Genomic DNA, 24,198 nt, shown 5'->3' with positions numbered 1-24,198 from the left:
AATCAAAGTCAATTAGTACTTGATTCGATCAATGATGAATCATAAAGACTTTTCCTATAATTTCTAAAACAAAATGCTCAACTACCACCAAACTAAACCAAATTCGTCAAAGCTATTGAAAAGTAATTTCAGGATATCTTTTCAATTATATATATCTAAAGAGTTGCTAAACTCAGTGGGAGCTTAGTGTTTGTTATTCAACAAACTAAGGCCCAAGTCTAGATATATGTTTCATTGTGATTTATTCAAATGAGACACAAGGGTATTGTTTCTACCACGAATTTTTGAGAACATAATGTTTGTTTGCTCGAAATAATGTCCTTTTGGAGATTCGTTTCCAAAATGACAAGTGGGAGAAAATAGACCTCGAAAGTTTTCGAGGCGAACAACAAACATAAACGGACATTCCGGAGGCTTTTCGAAGTGCTTCAGAAAATCCGAACTTATTCTGAAAGGACTTTAGAAGTAGCTTTTAAAGAATAGACATCTCTTAGAAGACTTTACAAGTGCTTCAAGGAGAATAGAATATTCAAAGGACTCTCAAAGTGCCTGTTGATATTCTATTGTTTGATGTTCTATACCCAAGTAGGCATAGAGTTCAAGTCACTGGAACTATGAGATTCTTCTATTAGATAGTAAGGAAACATAGAGTTCTGGTCAATGAAACTATGAGATTCTTCGATTCGATAGTGAAGAAACCTACAACTTGCAGTCAAACTATTATCATGTAGATTAATGAGTTTATGACTTGTAAGAAAGCTATGACGAAACCTAGATTCCCTAAAATGGTTAGAGGCCATATATAGACTCAAATGTTTTAAATGGTTAGAGGCCATAAAACATACTCAATGTTTTGATGACAAAATTGAAATTTTGTTGATTTGCAAGAATAGTTTCACACCTATTGGTTGCAAGTTTGTTTTAAGGATAAAAACCATCAAACATGGAATTGTGTTCACACACAAAGCTAGATTAGTTGCTAAAGGTTACAAGCAAATTCATGGCATGGATTGTGTTGAAACCTCATGCAAAATCGTAATGCTTCAAGTCTATAATTCAAGCAATGATTGCATATTGGTAAATATGGCAATTGGATGACAAAAGTATTCCTCAATCAAATGTTGGAATAAACTATGTACATGGCATGTCATAGGATTTGTGGATCCAAATAGATGCTTGAAAAGGAAAGCTAGCTTATGAAATCTAAGTACAGATTTAAGCAAGCAATTGGGAATTGGAACTGTATTTTAAGTGAAGCTAATAAGCATTTTAGTTTCATAAAATATACATGATTCTTATAGATGTGTAAGAGGTTTAGTGGGAGTACATAAAACTTAATTGGTCCTATGTGTATCACACACATATCTCTCTATTGTGAAATAACATTCAAATGCTAATGACTTAGATTTGAAATTATTCATCAATGATGGACCATGGCGAAACTTAGTACATACTGGGTATTAAGATCTATTTACAAAGATCTTATGATATTGTTTTGGATTAAGTAATGGCATTTACTAAATCAAACACGAAAATCTCCATTGGAGATATTCGACCCATGTGAATAAATCTAAGTAAAGGATGTTTGAACTATGTATAAGCATTTACTAAGTTAAACATCAAAGGATCTAAATAAGATTCTTAACCTATATTATATGTCAAAGAATTTAGCTGAATTTAGTATCTACTGAAACTAGATAAGCTAAAGTTACATGAATAGAATTCAATTGGGAATTATTCTGCAAAAGAATTTATCATGTATGATATAATATGAGGATCGCCAAAAACGTATCGTATGACTTTAGGCATGACGAACATATACCAATCTCTATTGATCTAAGTGAAGATCAACTAGATTGAGACCAAGAATACTTATGGTACTTGAAAAGGTACATAGGAATAGTTCTTGATTCAAGGAAATAAAGATACGCTAAATATTGATGCTACACGCATAAACACTGGCAAAGGATCAAGCAAGACCCTTTGGAGTTAACCATTGATAAGGACGAGCTATAGAGCATCGTGTTTTAAAATGGCAACATGGATTGGAGACCATGAGTTGTTGCGTGGGAAATTAAAATAATAATTTCTATGTTCTAAGATATAGTTGGAGAGTCTTCCACATATCTATGAACTGCTTGGATAGGTAAATCCAAACAAAGCATCACTAGCAACCTATACAGTTGAAGTAAAAGTAATTATTGCCTAAGAAGCAATAAAACAGGGTTGTTTAAAGTTCTTCACTGAACTTGGGTAGATCACCTATCTGCTGGCTTGATGGTTCTTCATTGAAAAATGCGTAGAACCACTCTTGAAGCAAGAAAAACGTCTGCTAACTTGATGGTTCTTCATTGCAAAGTGAGTAAAACCACCATCGAAGTAAGAAAGACTAGATCACATAATAAACAAACTCGAAAAGATCTTATCATCATATCTCGAAGAACATTCGATGAAAAGGATATTAAGATTGGCAAAGCATGATAACTAAACCTATGCAACAAGTGAGAAGCAACACTCACATTGTAGCACTGGAAATCAAGCATAGCTTTGAATTCCATGAATTGTTTTAGAAGATGGGTTTGAGGCCCATGGTTATAAAACATTGGGCTTGAACATTTATCATATATGAAATGTATTTTCATATTCCATTTAATCTTGGTTTAGTATTAAATGATGAGTCCCTTCAAATTTGACGATATATTCAAGATAGACTGTCAGGACCAGTCCTGTGACTAAGAAATGTCTATCAAGTGAACTTGAATGTCAAAGGTTGAAAATGGTCCCTAATCGGAGTTTTCTATAAAATTGGACGCATAGAAAACGTTAGACGATTAGAATGCAAGATGACTAGTAGTTCTGTTTCTTGAACTATGTGGACATGGCAATGTCATAATCATTTGCATAGATACTTACTTTGGGAAGACTAGTATCGGACAAGACCTATGAAACTTTACTGTAAGAGATGAAAGTATGTCATAAGTAAATTTCATTAAATTATTAGACACTAAATCCTCAATACCTGAGTGATTTGAGATTACTTGTTTGAGAACTGGTTACTTTGACGTTGACCAACCGTCGCACCGTAAAAGGAGGCTATAAAGGCAACGCTCAGGTAATCACCTATCAAACGAAGTCTAATCTCAAGATCGCAAGATTGGGATTGTCCTCCCATAAATCGGGAAGAGATGCTTAAAAGTTGTACAAGGCCACTCGGAGAGCTAGAAACTGTGAAATGCATGGCCGTGCTCGGATGAATCATAGGCTATGATTATCTGTTTATTTGATCAGTTGAACTCTGAAACCGAGGAACACCTCTGGACATAATAAGGATGACAACTCTTACCTTATGTTCAAGAGCAAGCATCGAGCGACAAAGGAATTAGGAAATGCACACTTGTCCCTAAGGACAAGTGGGAGACTGAAGGAAATAATGCCCTTGGTCCAAGTATGCATTCTATGTTAAGTCTAATAAATGCGGTTCAGTATTAATTAACAAGTTAATAATTCAGTGAGATCAAGTGAGCTGAATGCCTAGCTAGAGGCCGCTTTAGTTCAAGTGGAATTAATGATATTAATCCACAACTTACTCTTGACTGAACCCGTAGGGTCACACAAATAGTACGTAAACGGATCAAGTATTTAATGGCATTAAATACTCCATCTATGAATATTCGGAACCGACGGATCTTGGTTTCAGTGGGAGCTAAGATCGTCACAGGCAAGAAATGAATACTCCGGAAACGATGATATTGCCGGAAACGGAAATATGGATCGTATCGGAAATATGAATATTATCCAAGTCGTAGATGTTGCCGGAAACGGAAACATGGTACGTATCGGAAAATATTATTAGAAATGGAAATATTACCAGAATCGGAAATATTGCCGGAAACGGAAATATTGTCGGAATCGGAAATATTACCGGAATCGGAAAATAATTCCGGAAACGGAAATATTAAATATTTGTTCGAAACGGAAATTAATTCCGGAATCGGAAATATTAAATATTGTTCGTAATCGGAAATAGATTCCGGAAATGGAAATTTAATCGGAAGCGTATCGTACGAATTAGCATCGGACGAGGCCTGCCGGACGAAGGCCCAGCACGAAGCCGGGCCATCGCCCAGCAAGCACGCACGCCACAAGCCCAGCGCGCACCAAAGCCACGGATGCGTGGGCCGCGCTGCATGGGCTGCTGCTCGCATGCGCATGGGCAGCCCTTGTGGCTGCCGTGTGTGTGTGTGAGTTTGTGCTCATGCGTGATTCCTAAAACTGCAAGAGTTAGTGTGTGATTAAATTCCTATTCCTAATTAGATAAATTAATTAAATAGAATTCATGTAGGATTCTAATTTCAATTAATTCGTATCCTACTAGGATTGCGATTCCTTTTCCATAACTCTATAAATAAAGGCCTAGGGGTCATTATTTATATACAAGTTTTTAAGTATTCAAAACTAAGATTTTTAAGCAGAAAAATCAGCCAATATTCTTGCCTACCCAACCGAAAATATTAGAACCTTAAGGGCGATTCTAGTTGGTCAATCTTAAGGCGGATCCGGACGTGCTGTGGACTATCTACGGAGGGACGACACTTGGAGTCCTAAAGACTTGTTCTTGTTCGGTTCGGGCGCAGCTAGGGAAGGCACGCAACAAAGAGTATGCATCTAAACTATGCTAAATGATTATGTGTAAATAATATGTTTCCTGGCTTTATGGTTTTTCCGCATGATTTATGAACTGTCATATGAATCATAACCTTACAGTATTTGGAATGGAGTATAAGATTGTTTTGAAAAAAAATGCAAACAGTTGATCGATAATGGCTAATTGATGGCAAATGCATTATTTTCGAGTTCTAATATTAAAAAATGCTAACAGTTGATCGATAATGGCTAATTGTTGAAATATATTGTGTATGCATGCATCAAGATCATTGACTAAAGAAATTATATTCCCTCCGTTCTTGTTTATTAATCCTCTTTCCGTATTGAGATATTTTTTTAATAGTCCTTTTTAGAATATATTTCCTTATTTATTCAACAATTATTCCCCTTTTCTCCTTAGAGCATTGTTAATGGTGTGCAAAATGTTTGAACTCGGGGAAAAATGAGTGGAAAAAGCCAAATTTAAGGGGATAATGGTGTGCAAAATTTTGCACTTGGGGAGTGCAAAATCAAAAACCCCCTTGGCATGGGGATTTTTCAGATTTGGAGTGGGAAAATTCACCCAATATAAATCCGCCATCTGCATGACATAAAAAAAATCATGTAACGATAATTTTCAACGGGAATTTGTTTAAATTTCTGATTCATTAAAAAATAAAATAAAATTACCATCATTCATAAAAATTCAAGATATACAAATAGACATCCAATTTGATATAATTTAACACACTTCTTTTTTCCATGTCTCTCTCTAATTTGCTTATTTACAACTATGTGTATCAAAAACTTAATAACTCATTTTCTAATTTATATGTTGTTAGTATTATTATTGTTGTTATTAATATTATTGTTGTTGTTGGAGAGATAAGTAGAGGTAGAGAAAGAGGTATGGGGAGTTTTATTTGTTTTTTGCTCATGGATAAGAGAGGGCTGGGGGATTTTTATTTTTTTTGCTAATGGGAAAAATGAAAAAAGATGAGTGAGAAAGTGGGTAGAGAGAGATGGCGAGGACTTTTTTTTTTCCATGATTAACAATGGTCTTATATTATAATTGTAATTCCCTTTTCGTCCTAAGTAAATATGCAAGTGGTCCCTTTATTTTCTATTTTTAATTAACACTCCACCTACCCATATTTTCTTAATTTTTTTTTCTCTCTCTCTCTCTCTTACCCACATGGGGTGAGATTTTTTAGAGATTCACATGCAAGGTGCCCTCTTAATGGATTGTTCAATACTTCCTAAGGGACTAATAAACAAGAACGGAGGGAGTACTAAGAATCTACTTCAATATCACAATATTTACAATATGAAAATTATATGTTTAGATAAAAGGTACTCCCTCCGTTTCTTTTTGTTGTATCCGTTTCCATTTTAAGCGTTTCATATTGTTGTATCCATTTAGAATCTATTCTATTTTTGGACATATATTTTATCCTAAAATACCCTTACATTTCTATCAAATTACCAAAATACCTAAAGATTCTACTCATATTCCCACCTAATTTTCCCCACCCATAATATTTAATTCTTTTCCCTTCCCCATATACCCACTCTCTCACCTCCTTTATTACCCATAACTATCACTCCTCTCTCTTACCTTATTTCTTTATTATTTTCTCACTCCTTTATTTATTATAATCTCTTACACCCAATCATTACACTTATACCCATACAAACCAATATTCCATTTTTCTTAAAAACCACACCAGATTTCAAATGGATACATCAAAAAGAAATGGATGGAGTATATTTTAACAAGGTTGTCTAAAACAGCTTTTTATTTAAAATATTTTAACATAATATATATTATGTGGCACCTAATTAATTATCTACATGGCACTTTATTTTAGATTAGTGTTCGATTTTGGATTGAAATTTATTGAAATATATATATATATATATATATATATATATATATATATATATATATATATATATATATATATATATATATATATATATATATATATATATATATATATATATATATATATATGGGAGGGATCCGGTAAGAACACCTCATTAGGTAAGAACACTTCTTATGGTAAGAACACTTTTACACTCTCCATGTTCTAAATTTGTTCAACCATGTTCAAAATTTTCAAACTCATGTTCTAAATTTATTCAACCATGTTCTAAATTTATTCAGCGACGTTCTAAATTTGTTCAACCATGTTCTAAATTTATTCAACCGTGTTCTAAATTTATTCAACCATGTTCTAAATCTATCGAACCATGTTCTAAATTTATCGAACCATGTTCTAAATTTATTCAACGATGTTCTAAATTTGTTCAACCATGTTCTAAATTTATTCAAGTATGTTTTACTTTTATTCAACCATGTTCTAAAACTTTAAGCTCATGTTCTAAATTTATTCGACGATGTTCTAAATTTGTTCGACAATGTTCTAAAATTTATTCAACCATGTTCTAAATCTATCGAACCATGTTCTAAATTTATTCAACGATGTTCTAAATTTGTTCAACCATAATCTAAATTTATTCAACCATGTTCTAAATTTATTAAAGCATGTTCTAATTTTATTCAACCATGTTCTAAATGTTCAAGCTCATGTTCTAAATTAATTCAAGCATTTTCTAAAATTATTAAACATTTTATATATTTATTCAACCATGTTCTAAATTTGTTCGACAATGTTCTAAATTTATTCAACCATGTTCTAAATTTATTCAACCATGTTCTAAATTTAGAACAAGTCAACACATATACATATATAAATGTTCTAAATTTGTAAGCCCGTGTTCTAAATTTATTCAAGCATGTTCTAAATTTATTCAATGATGTTCTAAATTTGTTTAACCATATTCTAAATTTATTCAACCATGTTCTAAATTTATTCAAGCATGTTCTAATTTTATTCAACCATGTTCTAAATTTTCAAGCTATGTTCTAAATTAATTCAAGCATTTTCTAAAATTATTAAACATTTTATATATTTATTCAACCATGTTCTAAATTAATTCAAGCATGTTCTAAAATTATTAAACATGTTATAAATTTTTTCAACCATGTTCTAACTTTATTCAATCGTATTTCAAAATTTATTCAAGCATTTCTAACTTTATTCAAAAGTGTTCAAAATTTATTCAAGCATTTCTAAATCCAGTCAAGCATGTTATAAATCAATTCAAACATGTTACTAAAATTATTAAATATGTTATAAATTTATTCAAGCATGTTCTAACTTTATACAAGCACATTCTAACTTTATTCAAGCATATTTTAACTTTATTCAAACATATTCGAATTTTATTCAAACTTATTCGAATTTTATTCAAACATGTTCTAACTTTAATTTAATCAAATATATTCTAAATTTATTCAAGCTTTTACTAACTTTATTCAACTGTTTTCAAATTTTATTCAAACATGTTCTAACTTCGTCAAACAGTGTTCTGAATCCCGACATACGTTCAAACGAGATCTGATTCGCGGCCACCAAAATTGAAATCGATTTTAATTTTTGAATTGAGAAATCGATTGTTTTAGAATCGAAGAAATCGATTGATTTTAGAATCTCAGAAAATATCAATGGACAGATTTTAGAATAGAAGAAATCGAAGAAATCAGGCAGAAACCGAAATCGAAATCTTACAGAAATCGAAATCCAAATCGAATTACCAGAGTTCAATCGATTGATAAATCGATTTCAATTTTTGGCGACTGCGATTAGAAGGCGGTGAGTGGAGATCAGAGAGCGCCGGCGAGCGGAAATCAGAGAGCGGCGGCGAGCGGAGATCAAAGAGCGGCGGAGATCGGCGATTAGAGAGCGGCGGTGAGCGGTGGTGGATACGAACGATTTCGAACACCAGATTTCGATTTCAAACAACGACTTGCTGCGATCGGCGGCGATCGAATGAGAAGACGCGGCGGCGAGAGGAGAGAAGAAGAAACGACGAGAGGCGAGCAGCGGCAGCGGCAACGGCTAGCGGCGGCGGCGATTGAAGAGAGAGTAAGTGTTGATGGTGTTCGAATACGAGAGAGGGGATTGAAGAGAGAGAAAGTGTGCCCAGAAATTATGAAAAACAAAGTGAAAAAAGTGAAAAAAAAATTAAATTGGTTTATTTGTTTATGAAAATTACGAAAATGCCATTATAGAAAGTGTTCTTACCATAAGGAAGTGTTCTCACCGTAAGAAGTGTTCTTACGGGAGCCTCTCTCTCTCTCTCTCTCTCTCTCTCTCTCTCTATATATATATATATATATATATATATATTAGATTTTATTATTATTATTTATTGATATTATTATTTTTTACTATTATGATTATTATTTTTACTAGATTTTAGCCCGTGCGATACACGACTTCTATTAAATTATTAAGTTATAATAAAACTTCTATATATACCAACTGTTATATTATAATTTTGGATTGAATTTCATTTTAGATTTATCTTTTAATTATTAGAGTGTTTGATTTCGGATGAAATTGCATATGCGTAATATTAATAATTAATTAATAAAAATATCTACATGGCAATTTTGAAATATTATTTTTCATTAGCCAAAACCATTAGATTTCAATAAAATATCTACGTGACACCTAATTATTTATATATATTTAAGCGGCACTCGACTTTTTTAATTCAAAAATAATTTAGAAATCTTACTTAATATCATTGGCCGAAACCATCAAATTTCAAACGTGGCGCTCTAATATTATTTGTATTAGTGTTTAACTTTGGACAAAATTTTATTTTAGATTAGCGTTTGCCTTTGGACAAAATTTTATTTTAGATTAGCGTTTGATTTTGGACTAAATTTTATTTTAGATTTATTTTTTAATTAGTAGAGTATTTGATTTTGAATGGAGTTGTACATATTATTAATTACTTATCTAAAATATCTACGTGACCCCTAATTAATTATCTACATGGCACTTGATTTTTTTAATTCAAAAATAAATTAGAAATCTTAATTTTCATTGGCCGAAACCAATAGTAATCCTATGTGGCGCTCTAATCTTTCAGCAAATATGCCTCTCCAATCAGGTTTGATCAGTTCCCCTAAGTTCATATAAATTCAAATAAGATAAATTCAAGTCGGATAAGTACGTTGAATATATAGAACTCACCTAGTCGGCGGAGTATATTAATTAGATGTGGTCACATATGTATACTCACTCCATCACAAAGTTGGATAAAGGCCGGAAATCGATCTATACCTAGTATTTAAAAACTCAAACCATAGTCATATGTCTGACATGTGTCCACCTCTCCATCATCTCCACCTTTTGTCCAATTAAGATAGTCGTATTTTATCCTGAATAATCCTATTAGAAGATTTTATGGTATGACAATTAAACTCGTATTAAAGTTATAGACTCGTCGTACTTTCAAATTACGTAGGATTCTAAGAATTTGAATTAGGATAAAGTCAGAATTAATACTTAAGATGTGATCAATAAAAGAGACCAAATTATACGATCGACTAAAAGACAGAGATTAATTATGAGAATATAAATAACATGTTTATCCTTAATTAATTAAATATAATCCTTACAATAAGATAATGACATAATTATAACACATTAGTTAGACTTAAATGAGCGATTTCCTTCAATATTGCATAAAGATCCAACAATTCCCTAAATACGTTACTTTTTAAGTTATTTCCCACCATACCGTCCACGTAAGCAAAGGAGAAAGAGAAGTAATTTTTTTTTCCGGTTCAGCATTGAACCGCTATATGAGATAGCGGTTTCGTTTTAAAGCAAACCGCCATCTGAGATGGCGGTTCAATGTTATAAACCGCTATCTCAGATAGCGGTTTGTATTAAAACAAAACCGCTATCTCAGATGGCGGTTTACTTAATTGTAAATTATTTTTAACATGAATTACAGTTTAAATAGAAATATAATTTAGAAGTAACCTCTTATGACATCAATTGTGTCTGTAGCTCAGTGGATAGAGTGTGTTGTTTCTACGCAGGAGGTTGTGGGTTCGAATCCTACCTGATGTGTTTATTTCTTTTTAACCATTTATTAATATTAATTATAAACATTTCTAAATTTAACTTATCAACATTAGTGTCTGTAGCTCAGCGGATAGAGTGTTTATTTCCTAACCAAAAGGTCGTGGGTTCGATCCCCCTAGCTGATGCAGTTTTTTTTAATTTTTAACCATTTATAAATAGTACTACCTACGTGATTATAAACCGCTATCTCAGATAGCGGTTTACTTAAGTCAACCGCTACCTGAGATAGCGGTTTAGTGTCGCTTCGTTAAAAAAAAAAGAGACCGGTTTTAATGCTGACGTGGACGGTATGGTGGGAATTAAGTTAAAAAGTGGCGCATTTTGGGAATTTGACGTTCTTTAAACAATATTGAAGGAAATCGCTCGACTTAAATCCAAACTAGTAATAATAATTATTATATCCTGGAAAAATTGGATAAGATAGATTACCGTGAGTTAGTCAAATTATAACACTACGTATTTTGGAACTATAAATAGGCCGGGTTCATATATTCTCATGCATTGATCATCAATTGAACAATAGTATATTCTGATACATATATGATATATTCATCAAACATGAACAATCATACGTTGTTTAGTGTTCTCATAGCAATAATCACGATTCTTAGTGTTACACATTCAACTCTCGCTACAGAAGTTTCTCAAGATGGGCGTGCAATTCTCATCAATGGCGAGCGAAAGATCATTCTATCTGGCTCCATCCATTACCCTCGTAGTACTCCCGAGGTATATATCTCAACGTTACTCCCTCTGTCCCTTAATACCGACCTGTTTTGACCGGACACGTTTGTCAAAACAGGTCGAGTATTAAGGGACGGAGGGAGTACTAGCTAGCATAATTAATTTACTTATGTTTATATATAAAAATCTGATGAGGTTATTTGTTTTTGTTTGTTAGATGTGGCCTGATTTAATAAAAAAATCGAAAGACGGAGGGCTTGATGCAATTGAAACATACGTGTTTTGGAATTCGCATGAGCCAGTACGTAGGCAGTATGATTTTACAGGTAGAAATAATCTTATAAGGTTTTTGAAGACTGTTGAAGATGCTGGACTTTATGCCATTCTTCGTATCGGTCCATACGCTTGTGCTGAATGGAATTACGGAGGGTTTCCGGTATGGTTGCACAACATGCCTGGGATTGAGCTCCGAACTAATAACAAAGTGTTCATGGATGAGATGCAAAATTTCACAACTTTGATAGTTGATATGGTTAAAAAGGAGAACCTTTTTGCTTCTCAAGGTGGTCCGATCATCCTTGCCCAGGTTTGTTTGCACTTATATGGTTATGGCCTTAATTAATTCTCCTAATTTATTTTTATTTTTATTTTTATTTTTATTTTATTTTTTTGGTGTTAGCACCCGGTTCACCTTTGAGGCTAATCTGGATTCGGGGTGGGTTCTGGGTGGATAATTGTTCACCTTTAGTGCTAATCCGGATTCGGGGTGAGTTGTTCCTAATTAATTTATTTAGTATTCCTAATTAATCTAATTTGATTTGATGTCATATTTTGTATGATTATAGATTGAGAACGAATATGGCAATGTTATGGCTCCCTATGGAGATGCCGGAAAAGAGTACTTGAATTGGTGTGCAAAGATGGCCGTAGCTCAAAACATCGGAGTCCCATGGCTTATGTGCCAACAGAGTGATGCACCCCAACCAATGGTACCAAATCATCGTACTAAATCTAATAATTTTTTAATTTTTTAATATTATTAGCGTCTAATTATATTTTGTTTTCCCTAATAATCAGATTAATACATGCAATGGTTGGTACTGTCACGATTTTACACCAAACAATCCTAACGTCCCCAAGATCTGGACCGAAAATTGGACAGGATGGTAAGTTAATTGCTCACAGTACATAATTTAATTGGTTTAATCTACTCAAAAACTAAACTGATGATATAATTTGGTTTAATCTACTTAGAAATTAAAACATGGATATGATGATTAAATGGGTTGTTGTTAATTTGTTGGACAGGTTCAAAGCATGGGGTGGTAAACGTCCATATAGGACTTCAGAAGATGTTGCTTATGCTGTAGCTCGTTTCTTCCAAACTGGAGGCACTCTTCAAAATTACTACATGGTAATCAATTACACATAATTCTTATTTTATTATTTGGAGAATTCTTAATACCAATATATAACTTGCTAATCTATTACTAGTACATTATGGCCCTGTTCGGCAAAATTAGCGGTAGCGGGTAGCGGGTAGCTGTTAGCGGTTAGCGGTGAATAGTAGCGGGTAACGGTTATAATATAAGTGTTCGGTAAAAGTAGCGGTTGATATTTAAAAATAAAAATAAAAGCAAGAATATTATTTAAAACTTTATTATAAATTTGTCAAACGCTACCCGCTACCTTAAAGGCTACTAATTTTAACGTTTGACAAAAGCTACCCAACCGCTAACCGCTACCTAAATCGCTACTTTACCAAACACTTACAAATTTTACAAGTAGCGTATTGACTAGTTGAAAACGCTACCTCAAATGCTACCGCCGAACACGCCCTATACTAAAACCACGAGTGACTAAACTATCATCTTCCTCTCTTTATTTGATTTTCAATATATAAGCACCATAGATTTTCAACTATAATTAATTTTATTTAAAAAAAACAAATATTTGTAAAATCATAAAATACAACCTAACTTTATATATTAATCTTTTTTAAACTCTGGAAGATCATTTGTACTTGGTATTTTTATTATTTTAACAATTCATTTAAAAATAGTAAAATAATAATTTTTTGAATATCCGTGCGTGATTAATATTTCAGTACCACGGAGGAACTAATTTCGGAAGAACAACCGGTGGTCCGTACATCAGCACGAGCTACGATTACGATGCACCCCTCGATGAGTACGGTAATTTGAACCAACCCAAATATGGACATCTGAAGCAACTTCACGACGTGTTGCACTCAATGGAAAAGGTTTTGACCTATGGAGATATTCTGAAAACTGATATGGGCAACTCTGTTACGGTTACAAGTTATAAGTATAACAACATCTCGAGTTGTTTCATTAACAATGATAATACTTCTGTCGATGCAACTATTACATTTCAAGGTCAAAACTTCACCATTCCCGCTTGGTCTGTTAGTATTCTTCCCGATTGCAAAAACGAAGCATACAATACTGCTAAGGTCAGATTTCATTTTAGTGCTAATTAGTCCTATAGCTATCGCGTCCATTATTTCTTTTTTGTGAATCTCAGTATCTGCTTTTAATTAAATTATGTTTCTTTGCCTATGTCTTAAACTCTTGACTAGCATGTATTTTCAATTTCGGAGATTATTTCCTTCATTTTCCGTACTTAATTGCCTCGTTAGAGTTATAGGTTATTAATTAAACTAGTTTTAATTATATGCACACAATGTGCGTCAAAGTAAATCAAAAATTAATTAATTTTTTATTATGTTTGTGTCAATAGTAACTTTTAAGCTATCAATTATGTCTAATTTGTCCATGTAATTTGTTAGGTCATTTTAGGCTATTCTATAAGGGACAACAAAATTAAAGTAATTTACAGTTACTATTTACAGGGACTCCAATGCAATATTTAACTACTAATATATCCAATTTCGTATGTGAAAAATATTTGATATTCTGAAAATACATCCCGAAACCAATCTAACAAGAGAATTTGCGGTCTAAGTTTTTATATTTTAGACACATTTTCCAAAGCGTAAAGAACTTTTTGAAACCGGTTATTAATTCTCCCACCTGTATGACCCTAGGCATTAAAGTTTATGTATTTCCTTCATTTTCATTCAAATAAATAATAGTAATTTGATGTGGATATTTTAGTCTTTTTTTACGTGGATATCAAATCCTTCACTATTTATATATTTATAATTGTTAACAACATTTATATATATTATATTAATGATATAGGTGAACACACAAACTTCCATGAAATCAAAGATAAGCAATGAAGCTGAACAAGAACCAAGCTCTCTTAGTTGGAGTTGGAGGCCTGAAATAATCTCTAGCTATGTGAAAGGCGGTATTGGCGAATTCAGCGCGGATGTTCTCCTAGAACAAAAGGCTGTTACTAATGACACCAGTGACTATTTGTGGTACATGACTAGTGTCAACCTCGACGATAAAGATCCCATTTGGAGCGAAGACATGAGCCTTCAAATCAATACAAGTTCCCATGTTCTTCATGCTTATGTCAATGGCAAAGAAGTTGCTTCTCAATATGCTCAAGGTCATTACCACTTCGTTTTTTACCAGAAAGTCAATCATTTTAGGAAGGGGAAGAACCTTATTTCACTCCTTAGTGCTACTGTTGGACTTCAGGTAATTATATTACTCTTTTTTATTTACTTAAAATAGGTGTTTTTATTAACTTGCATCGATTCATTTGCCTAATTAAAATGGGTGTTTTTATTATTTACTTGCATCATTTCCTATTTTAAATTATACTATTCCCTCCGTCCCGGAATTGAATTGACTTATTTAATTTAATAGGTAGTAGTTGATAGTGGGGTATTATTTTATAATATTGTTAGAATATTTCAATTTTAGAAATAGGTCAAGTATTTAGGGACGGCCCGATAAGAAAAACAGGTCAAGTATTATAGTTAATGTTTTTAATCCTTCTACTTGCAGAACTATGGTCCTTTCTTTGACAAGACTCCCGTGGGACTAACCGGTCCCGTAAAGATAGTCGGAAAGAAGAGTAATAATGAGGTAGTGACAAAGGACTTATCTTCTGAAACATGGACATACGCGACTGGTTTACAAGGTCTGGATAATAAGAAGCTCTATAGCGAAGATTCAGCCTATGCCCTAACATGGAGAAATGACCGTGATATGCCCATTAATAGGAAAATGATATGGTACAAGACGACATTCGAACCACCGTTGGGAACGGACCCAGTAGTTGTAGACCTAAGTGGGATGGGCAAAGGAGAAGCATTTGTGAATGGAATGAGCATTGGAAGGTATTGGCCAAGCTATTTAGCCGGTAAAGATGGTTGTAGCCTCAACGCTTGCAACTACCGCGGCCGATACGACAACAACAAGTGTGTCTCCAACTGCGGCAAATCCATCCAAACTGAGTAAATCCCATTTCCCATCTTGATTAATTATTACTTTCTTCTAATTTAGGCTCTGTTCTTCTGAACTGAACTTAACTTAACTTAATGGAGCTGAACTGAACTTAATAGAACTGAACTGAATGGAACTGCAAAAAAGTCCAAAAGAACAGGACCTTAGTGCTACTTCTGTTTTTAAAATGATATTTACTGTTATCATTTGACTTGTAGGTACCATGTACCGCGATCTTTCCTAAGGGATGATGTGAACAGTCTTGTTCTATTCGAGGAATTCGGAGGAAACCCGACACAAGTAAACTTCAAATCAGTCAGAACAGGAGGAGCTTGTGCAAATGCGTACGAGGGAAACACACTAAAGTTGTCATGTGAAGGAAGATACATTTCTGCTATTAACTTTGCAAGTTTCGGTAACCCAACTGGTGTTTGTGGATCCTTTCAGAAAGGATTGTGCCAAGGACCCAACGATGCTAAGACTATCCTTACAAAGGTACTTATTATATGTTGTGTGTTTAGTTTTATTTAACTTTTCCTCCTTCTAGTTCTATTTTATTATTATTTTGTGAGGTCTGATTTTGGGTTTTTGATATTGGCAGACTTGTGTTGGCAAAGAGACTTGTTCAGTAGATGTTTCGGAGGAGGTGTTTGGTGCAGCATCAAGTTGTGGAGATGAAATCAAGAGACTTGCTGTAGAGATTGTTTGTTAATTTATATAGTTTTACAATTTAGTAGTTTTAGGAGTTAATTAATACACTTAATAGTGATTTAGTTTTAGGAGTTGTTATTCATTGATAGCAATGAATAAATATTGTTCTGTGCCACAATAATAAAACGATTCAAATAATAAGAGTGTATTTTTTTTCAATTCTAAATGTTAGCAGGATACTCCCTCTGTCTCTTAATACTCGCACCGTTTTGACTTTTTGCACTATTCACATAATTCAATTTGACCCTATTTTATTTCTACTATATGAAAATAAATGTTAGTATATAATATATTGTTGGCTTCATCTTAATATATATTTTCAAATATTAATATTTTTTAAAATTTTTATAATATATATTTAAAGATATTGATGGTCAAAGTTATGCATTGACAAGCGTGTCCAGTCAAAACGGTGCGAGTATTAAGGGACGGAGGGAGTATGATATTCCAACTTCCCAATCTTTGGTTGGATAAATATTGGAAGCAGCTGGTTTTCTACTACTTTTGTCGACCACCCAATAACCAACTTATGACAACGACTTCATTGTCTCGATGAATTTTACTCCGTAGATACTACTCCATCCGTCTCTTTTTGTTTTTTACGTTTTTTTTTTAGGTATTTCAAAATGTTCTTTACATTTTCTTTTATGTAGACATCAAATTTTTCTCATTTCCCAATATCAGAATTTTGATAAAAGTGAAAACATTATAAATAAACGTAATTTATCTTGTTTAAATAAAAAAAAAATGAGGAATCTCAATGTAAATTAATTATTCGTTAAAACGCGTGAAAAATACCAAACGTAAAAAACAAAAAAAAACAGAGAGAGTAATAATTAGCATCTCTCAATAAAAGTATTTGAAGGCCAGAGTTCAATATATATACTCGGGTGCACCGTGCACCTATTAGATTTATCGGTAATCCATCATATTAATTGGTTAATTACTGACACAAACTAACTACTGGAGTATCTGGTTTTTCTAGTACATCGTATGAGTTTGTAATCCTTTTTAAGTTTGATACTAATATATATAATGTAGAAAAAACATGAGACTATTTTCATCAAATACATTTATATTTTTTTATTGATTATTGTCTTGGAAATAGCTTTAATATATAATGTCTAACGAAGGATCAACTATTCAAAAAAAGAAACCTCTTGAATAAACAAGGATACCCTTTCTCTCTCTTAAAAAAGAAACCTCTTCCTTCTCTCTACAAAAACCCAAACCCTAGGTTTTCCCTTAGCGCCGCCGACGGCTTGAGAATCGTCTCTCCTCTCAGGTCGTCGGCGAGCGGTTAAGTGTAGTAGCTTCTTTCGTTTAGAGTGTTTTTTATTTTTGGTGGAGGAGCTACCTCCGTGAGTTTCGCCGGCAAATCAAAGAAGGGTTTTCAATAGGTTGAAGAAGCTTTATTGCTTCTCTTGATCTCCTCATCGGCGATTTTGTTTCAGTCGACTTTTCCGACCTTTGACACAAGGGATCTCTGTCAGATCGGGTTAACCAACCTTGGTGTCCATCTCCGAAGCTTCCCTAGACGCCGCCGTGGATAATCTCTCCGGTAAAGGTGAAATTTGGGGTAAGGGTTTCTAATTCGGATTAGGGGTGCTAGGTAATTAGGTTGTTTGCTCTGTTTCTGTTAGGTTTTCGGAAACCAATTAATACCTAAGTTCCTTGTCGCCGCCGTCTCGCAGTGTCGGAAAATACGCCGATCTTGACGGTAAAAGGTAAAGACTAGGTTAGAGGGTGGTGTTTGGTATTAATTTTGGCCGGATTTTAGAGGATTATGTCATTTATGTGAGTGGTGTGATCCTTGTTTTCATCCCTATTGTGTTAATTTGATTGGTTTAGTTGATTAGTTTTAATGTCAAGTTCTTCTTTAACGTTGTTGGGTAGTGTGGTTTTATGCTTTGGTGTTGGAAGTTTCCCTGTTAGAACTGTTAATTTTTGTAGCCCTTTGAGTTTTTCCCAAAATTGGTTTGTTGTTGGATGTCTTATGTGGGTATGTTCAATTTTGAGGCAAGTATGGGTTGTTCGATTGAGTTTAAGTGTTGGCCCGATTCTAATTTCAGAAGAGTTAGTTAACCTTGTTAGTGATCTTGTCCTGGGAGTTCATACTACCTATAGTGGTGGTATGTCAGGTTGTAAGGCGAAGGGAGAAGACGAGGGTGATTATGGAAGGGGGTGTTGGTGTCCACAAAGTTGGGTTGTTAGGTTTAGGTTTGCGATGAGAGGTGATCTCATTGCATTCAAAATTTCTTATCCGAAGACAGCTCCCCAATGTTTGGGGGTTCATAGCTTGTCAACTAGGTTAAGTCTCTCCCGTTCCAAGGAAAGACTCCATGTACCTTTTCAAGAAGGTATAAGGTCACTGTCTCAGTTTGTTTGTAAGCATTTCACCCTGCTTACAAAGTTGGTTCAATCAATGAGTGGATTATCTATCCTTCCGTGTCTCTCTTTGTCGTTCAAGTGTCACAGGGTTTCAAGGGCTTCCTTTCGACGTCTACAAGCTTGCTTCGAGCAAAGTGAAAATGGGAATGAAGAAATGTTATGGGGCTTCATCACTGTCTCAGTTTGTTTGTAAGCATTTCACCCTGCTTACAAAGTTGGTTCAATCAATGAGTGGATTATCTATCCTTCCGTGTCTCTCTTTGTCGTTCAAGTGTCACAGGGTTTCAAGGGCTTCCTTTCGACGTCTACAAGCTTGCTTCGAGCCAAGTGAAAATGGGAATGAAGAAATGTTATGGGGCTTCATCAGTCAAGGGCTGACGATCAAAGTATTCACTGTCTTTGCGGTTTTTAAAGTTTACTGTTTATTTTGGTTTGTAAGAGCTAGTAAAGCTCTAGTAGTAGTTTGTTGTAATATGTGAACCTTTTCAATTATGTATGTTTAAGCCTATGTCAAAATATATATATATATATATATATATATATATATATATATATATATATATATATATATATATATATATAATGTCTAAATTTTGTATTTTTATTTTTTATTTTTTAAAAGAAAAAAAGTATGGCTTGGGTTTGCCTACACATGAGACATCTTAGCTAACCATATCGAGTTGGTTGATGCACCAAACCATAGGGCTCATATACTGAGTGAAATTCAGGTGAATCAAAAATAGCTTATGATAGTGTACATTTGCGAAGTTGTTAATTGTCAATGGTGCCTAGAGAGATCAAATCTTGATCCTATTCTTTATAATCTGAATGCAAGTATGCAATCCAACTTTCATACACAAATAAACCTAGGATAATCAACTAACCAGGAAAAAAGACCTGGGTTAATCAAGCTCAACTAAACTTTAGGATCCTAAATTCTTTAGCCCCCAAAACATCACCACCGAAGAGAACTGCACTATGCAATGTCGATAGAGGTTTTTTACCCATTAAAAAAAAGCAAGTTCTCTATTTCATCTTAATTCCCGGAAAGAGTGAACAACGCAACAAAGAATTAGACGAAATCTTGTTGCAGCAGTAATGATGCTTCAGCCTTCAAGCCAAATATTTTGGTGAAAGAAAATGTTGCTCAAAAGGAGTAAACAAACAAGCAAGGTGTTCAGTACCACCCATCACAGAACAGCAGCAAGGCCTACCTTCTTAGGTTCAACTATTTTGTTTCCTGGATTAGCATTGCGTGATACATCGACCAGAGCCTTGAAACTGTAGGGTTCGTGCATGGCCAGTTCTGACAATACCTTCCTATTCAACTGAATATTTTCCTTCATCAGCCCACACATGAAGTTACCATAATTTACCTGCATCCAAAACAAGGAAAATTAACTGATGTAAGTTACTTAAATGACACCTCAGATGAAATTAACTGATGTAAGTTACTTAACTGATGTATGTGCATGCGTTACAAGCACACATGCAAACTAAGCCATAAAAGTATATATACATAACACCATACCACTGAAAGAGTAGGAGAACTGGAAGCATTCTTGCACATTATCAGCACTCCAAGACAAAAATACAACATTTACTCCCAATGCATCTACAGATGCTCCTGGCCTTTGGCACGACAAGGGGGCCGAAGCTCCAAGGTACAATAACAAAGAGGTGGTTAGACTGGTTACCAACTGATCCTTAATCCAATATGCAATTATGGTTCATACTTCAATGAAAAAGAAACCCGGACTACTTATTGGGCCATTTAATTTACAATCCAAAAGTTGGGACACACTGAATCTTTAACTCCATTCAGCCCATAGGAAATGAACAAATTCCCCTAACTAATAGCTAGCTAGTCATGGTTGCACTTAATATAGATTGGACCAACTGGTCCATTCCCTCTCCCCCCTTTCCCAAAAATTATATCATTGTTTTGAGAGAGACGGCCAAGACTGTTGTGCAATCAAAAGAAAAAACACCTTTTCTGAATGCTTCACTCTTTGGCAAAATTGTTCATCGGTACAAAACTTAAATGAAATCTCTCCTAGATGTATGATGAACACAACTTATGCATACACAGTACCATTTAAATCTGGCAAACAGTTGAAACATAACATGAAGTAGCCTAATCATGCAGCAAGCAATACAAATGGAGTCAGAATCAAATTCTAGTGTTCATCTTCGGGTTATGGACTCTCTGAATTCAATGTTCAATAAAATTGCAGAAGAACAATGACACTAAATGAGTTTCTCATTTTTACACTAATGCTATTGTTTTTGGACCCAGGCAAAGAATATAATTTTTCAAAGAAGATCAAAGTCTAAAACGATTTTCCATTCCAAACTCGGGCTTTTATTCTCATAAAGAAACTCAACAATCAACATAATTTCAGAACTTAACATTTCCATAAGATACTTCTTACTTTCCATCTTAGGCTATTGATTTTTAAACAAATATAATCAATAAAACTGACAAAGAACACAACTGAACAATTCATCATTTCCCCACCCCAAAATATTTTTCAGACCTTTGAAATATTATTTCAAAATAAGAATTCTCAAGTTTTCATTCACCTACTGCTTCAAAGTTTCAAATGATAAAAAGATAAATAGATATAATCAAATCAAAAGAGGAGATATAAGGAATACGTACCCCATGTTGGCGGGAACCCGCATTGATGCGTTCAATCCAAAGAGAGCGCATATCACGCTTCTTGGTGCGGCGATCTCTATAAGAATACTGAAGTGCCTTCTCTACCCTCTCTCTTGCTATCCTTATGCAATTCTTTGCTCTGCCTCTAAACCCCTTAGCAAGTTGGAAAACCTTCTTCTTGTTCATTTTTGTTTCTCTCGGGCAGCAAAGGTGATGGTAATTACGACTCTGCGCCGATAGGGAAGTAGTATTCCTCTCTGTCTGCAACACAAGTAGCTTGTCACATTTTTATTATTACAGAGGAAAAACAATAACAGCAACAACAATACGAGAAGTAATAGCAGGAACAAAAAAGTACCAGAAAAACACAGCAGCATGAGCAAAACAACAGAAGTTACAACAGCAGCGGTGGGTGGGGAGAGGGGGGAGGAGCATCAGTTACAAAAATCAAAAGCATAAACCAGCAAGAGCAATAGCAGCAACACAACAAACAGAAGCGACAACAGCAACACATATGAGCAGTTTTGTACAATTGCATGGTGATAAGAGAGAATACATAAGATGTATAGCAGGGGCACATTGCCTGAATGGTTGGGATCTAGGTTGCACAGACACGTGAAACGGATACGGGGGACATTCTCAAGCGATAGGAAATTTAAATAATAAAATGCATAAATAATAGGAATTTAATTAGAAAATATGGTAAGACAAGATACTTAATAGTTTCCAAAAGCTAGTAGTTTCATTTGAGAATAACGTTTTCAAAATCACAGCAGCAGAACCATAACATCATCAATCTACTACTAATATCAATCTGACAATGCAATAATTCCATTAGATACTTAGCAGTTTCAAAAGGAAGGCTAGTAGTCTCAAAAAGCTAATAGACGGTAGTTTCATTTGAGAAAAACAGAGACTTAAATCTGATTGTTCCTAGTAATTTCAGTTGAGCAGAAGTCGTATTCAATTACTAGTTCGTCAGAGAAAGCTCGGCAACTATAGATAAAGCTGAATAGATCGAACCTGGTTGGCAATTAAAATGCTTATCGATCAACCAAATGACCATATTTTACAAAACAGTAGTTATTATCTAGTACAAAGAAGCTAAATTTCAGTTGGGCATTTTGTCGAACACTTTGTGTGCAAGCTCAAAACACCTAAAGCTCCGGACACAAAAGCCTTTACTAATCAAACCATTTGACACAAATCTCTTAATATTGGCCACTGGCCATACAATAACACAACAAGATCAAAGTATCAAACATTCAAATGATGTAAAAAAATCAAATTAAAAAGTTAAAAACCCAGCTTCGTACAATTTAAACACAATTGTGTATCAAATTACCCCATTTTCTAACACAACAATATCAAAGTATCAAACATTCAAATGATGTAAAAAAATCAAATTAAAAAGTTAAAAACCCAGCTTCGTACAATTTAAACACAATTGTGTATCAAATTACCCCATTTTCGTATAAATTAATCGCATTTTTGCATAGATTAAACCCACTTTCGTATAAATTAAGGGATGTTTATACACTTTCGTATAACTAAGGCATGAGCAAGCTAAGAAATTAACACAGATTGGACAGAAATCCTGACCTTGGCGCCGCCGAGCACCGTATAATCTCCGGCGAAGACTGTCAAAGGGAGGAAGGATGAATACAGCGGCAACGCAATTTGCAAAACATCAGATATCCTAATAATAAGGGCTGTCAAATCTCTAACCCGAACCGTTGAACCCGCTGGGTTAATCCGAATCATTAAAAATCTGAATCGTTAATAACCAATTAGTTGGAATCCGAAAATTAATCAAACCGACAACATTTAACCCGAAACCGAACCGTCTCGAAAATAGTAAACCGATTAAGACCCGATACACGATAACAAACCGCAATGCGTCAACCCGAACCGTTTCTACCGGAACCGAATGGACCCGACCGTTAATGACCCGATTTATTTCAACACGAACCTTTCAACCCGGGAAAACTCGTCCACAGCCCGAACTGTTTCAACCCGAACCGTTTACAACCCGAACTGTTTCAACCCGGACCATTTACAACCCGAACTGTTTCAACTCGGACCGTTTACAACCCGAACCGTTTACTACCCGTAACCCGTTTACAACCCGGGTTGTATTGTTTTATTAGCCTCCCACTCTTTTATTGACTCGTATTCAACTCACTAATCGATCTTTAAACTAAATTGATATAATTCAATACCTTATAAGCTTATAACCTAAGAACTAATCGAATCGACTTAATTCATTAACAATTGAACTTTTTTGTCTCGTTTCGTTGTTGAACATGTTAGTCTCGTTGTTGTTTAAACCAATATGAATATACAATATTTCATGAAATGCCCTCAAGTTTTGTTGTAATTCACCAAACGCCCATCAAGTTTCAACAATTCATAAAATACCCCTCACAATCCGTACAAATTCCCCCCATACCCTTACTACTAACGTGTCGTTAGTCCGCCGTTAGCTAAGTTTCTAATTCACCAAATACCCCTATTACTAAATTTAATGCACCAAATGCCCCTTTTCTCAAACTTATTTCATAAAATGCCCTAATATCAAATTTAGCTAGTTTTGGTGTTCCAACAGCTAGTTTTTGTATGAAAAGTAGCCGTTGGTTCTGGTAGGCTATAAAAACCCCCTTGTTGGATTGTTTATGTAATTGTGTTGTTG

The 24,198-nt window shown here is 34.3% G+C and overlaps 2 protein-coding genes across 2 annotated transcripts; one reads left to right on the top strand and one right to left on the bottom strand.

The window, feature by feature from the left end:
- Nucleotides 1-11,095: 11,095 nt before the first annotated feature.
- LOC110805362 (beta-galactosidase 15) lies at nt 11,096-16,629 on the top strand. The gene is made up of 10 exons (XM_022010949.2): nt 11,096-11,393; nt 11,566-11,934; nt 12,194-12,337; nt 12,426-12,514; nt 12,657-12,762; nt 13,456-13,824; nt 14,576-14,986; nt 15,299-15,750; nt 15,958-16,234; nt 16,341-16,629. Exons 1-10 carry the CDS (start codon nt 11,205-11,207, stop codon nt 16,449-16,451), a joined length of 2,517 nt encoding a protein of 838 aa, XP_021866641.2. The 5' UTR covers nt 11,096-11,204; the 3' UTR covers nt 16,452-16,629.
- A 2,935-nt stretch (nt 16,630-19,564) lies between these two features.
- Nucleotides 19,565-23,272, bottom strand: LOC110805364 (uncharacterized). The gene is made up of 3 exons (XM_022010954.2): nt 23,109-23,272; nt 21,507-21,767; nt 19,565-20,217 (listed from the first exon to the last, which is right to left on the bottom strand). Exons 1-3 carry the CDS (start codon nt 23,268-23,270, stop codon nt 20,032-20,034), a joined length of 609 nt encoding a protein of 202 aa, XP_021866646.2. The 5' UTR covers nt 23,271-23,272; the 3' UTR covers nt 19,565-20,031.
- Nucleotides 23,273-24,198: the final 926 nt, after the last annotated feature.

This window comes from Spinacia oleracea, chromosome 4 (assembly GCF_020520425.1).
Source record: "Spinacia oleracea cultivar Varoflay chromosome 4, BTI_SOV_V1, whole genome shotgun sequence".
In the NCBI taxonomy this organism is placed as follows: domain Eukaryota; kingdom Viridiplantae; phylum Streptophyta; class Magnoliopsida; order Caryophyllales; family Amaranthaceae; genus Spinacia; species Spinacia oleracea.
The sequence above is the reverse complement of the archived record's forward strand: the minus strand, read 5'-3'. Positions and strand labels throughout refer to the sequence as shown.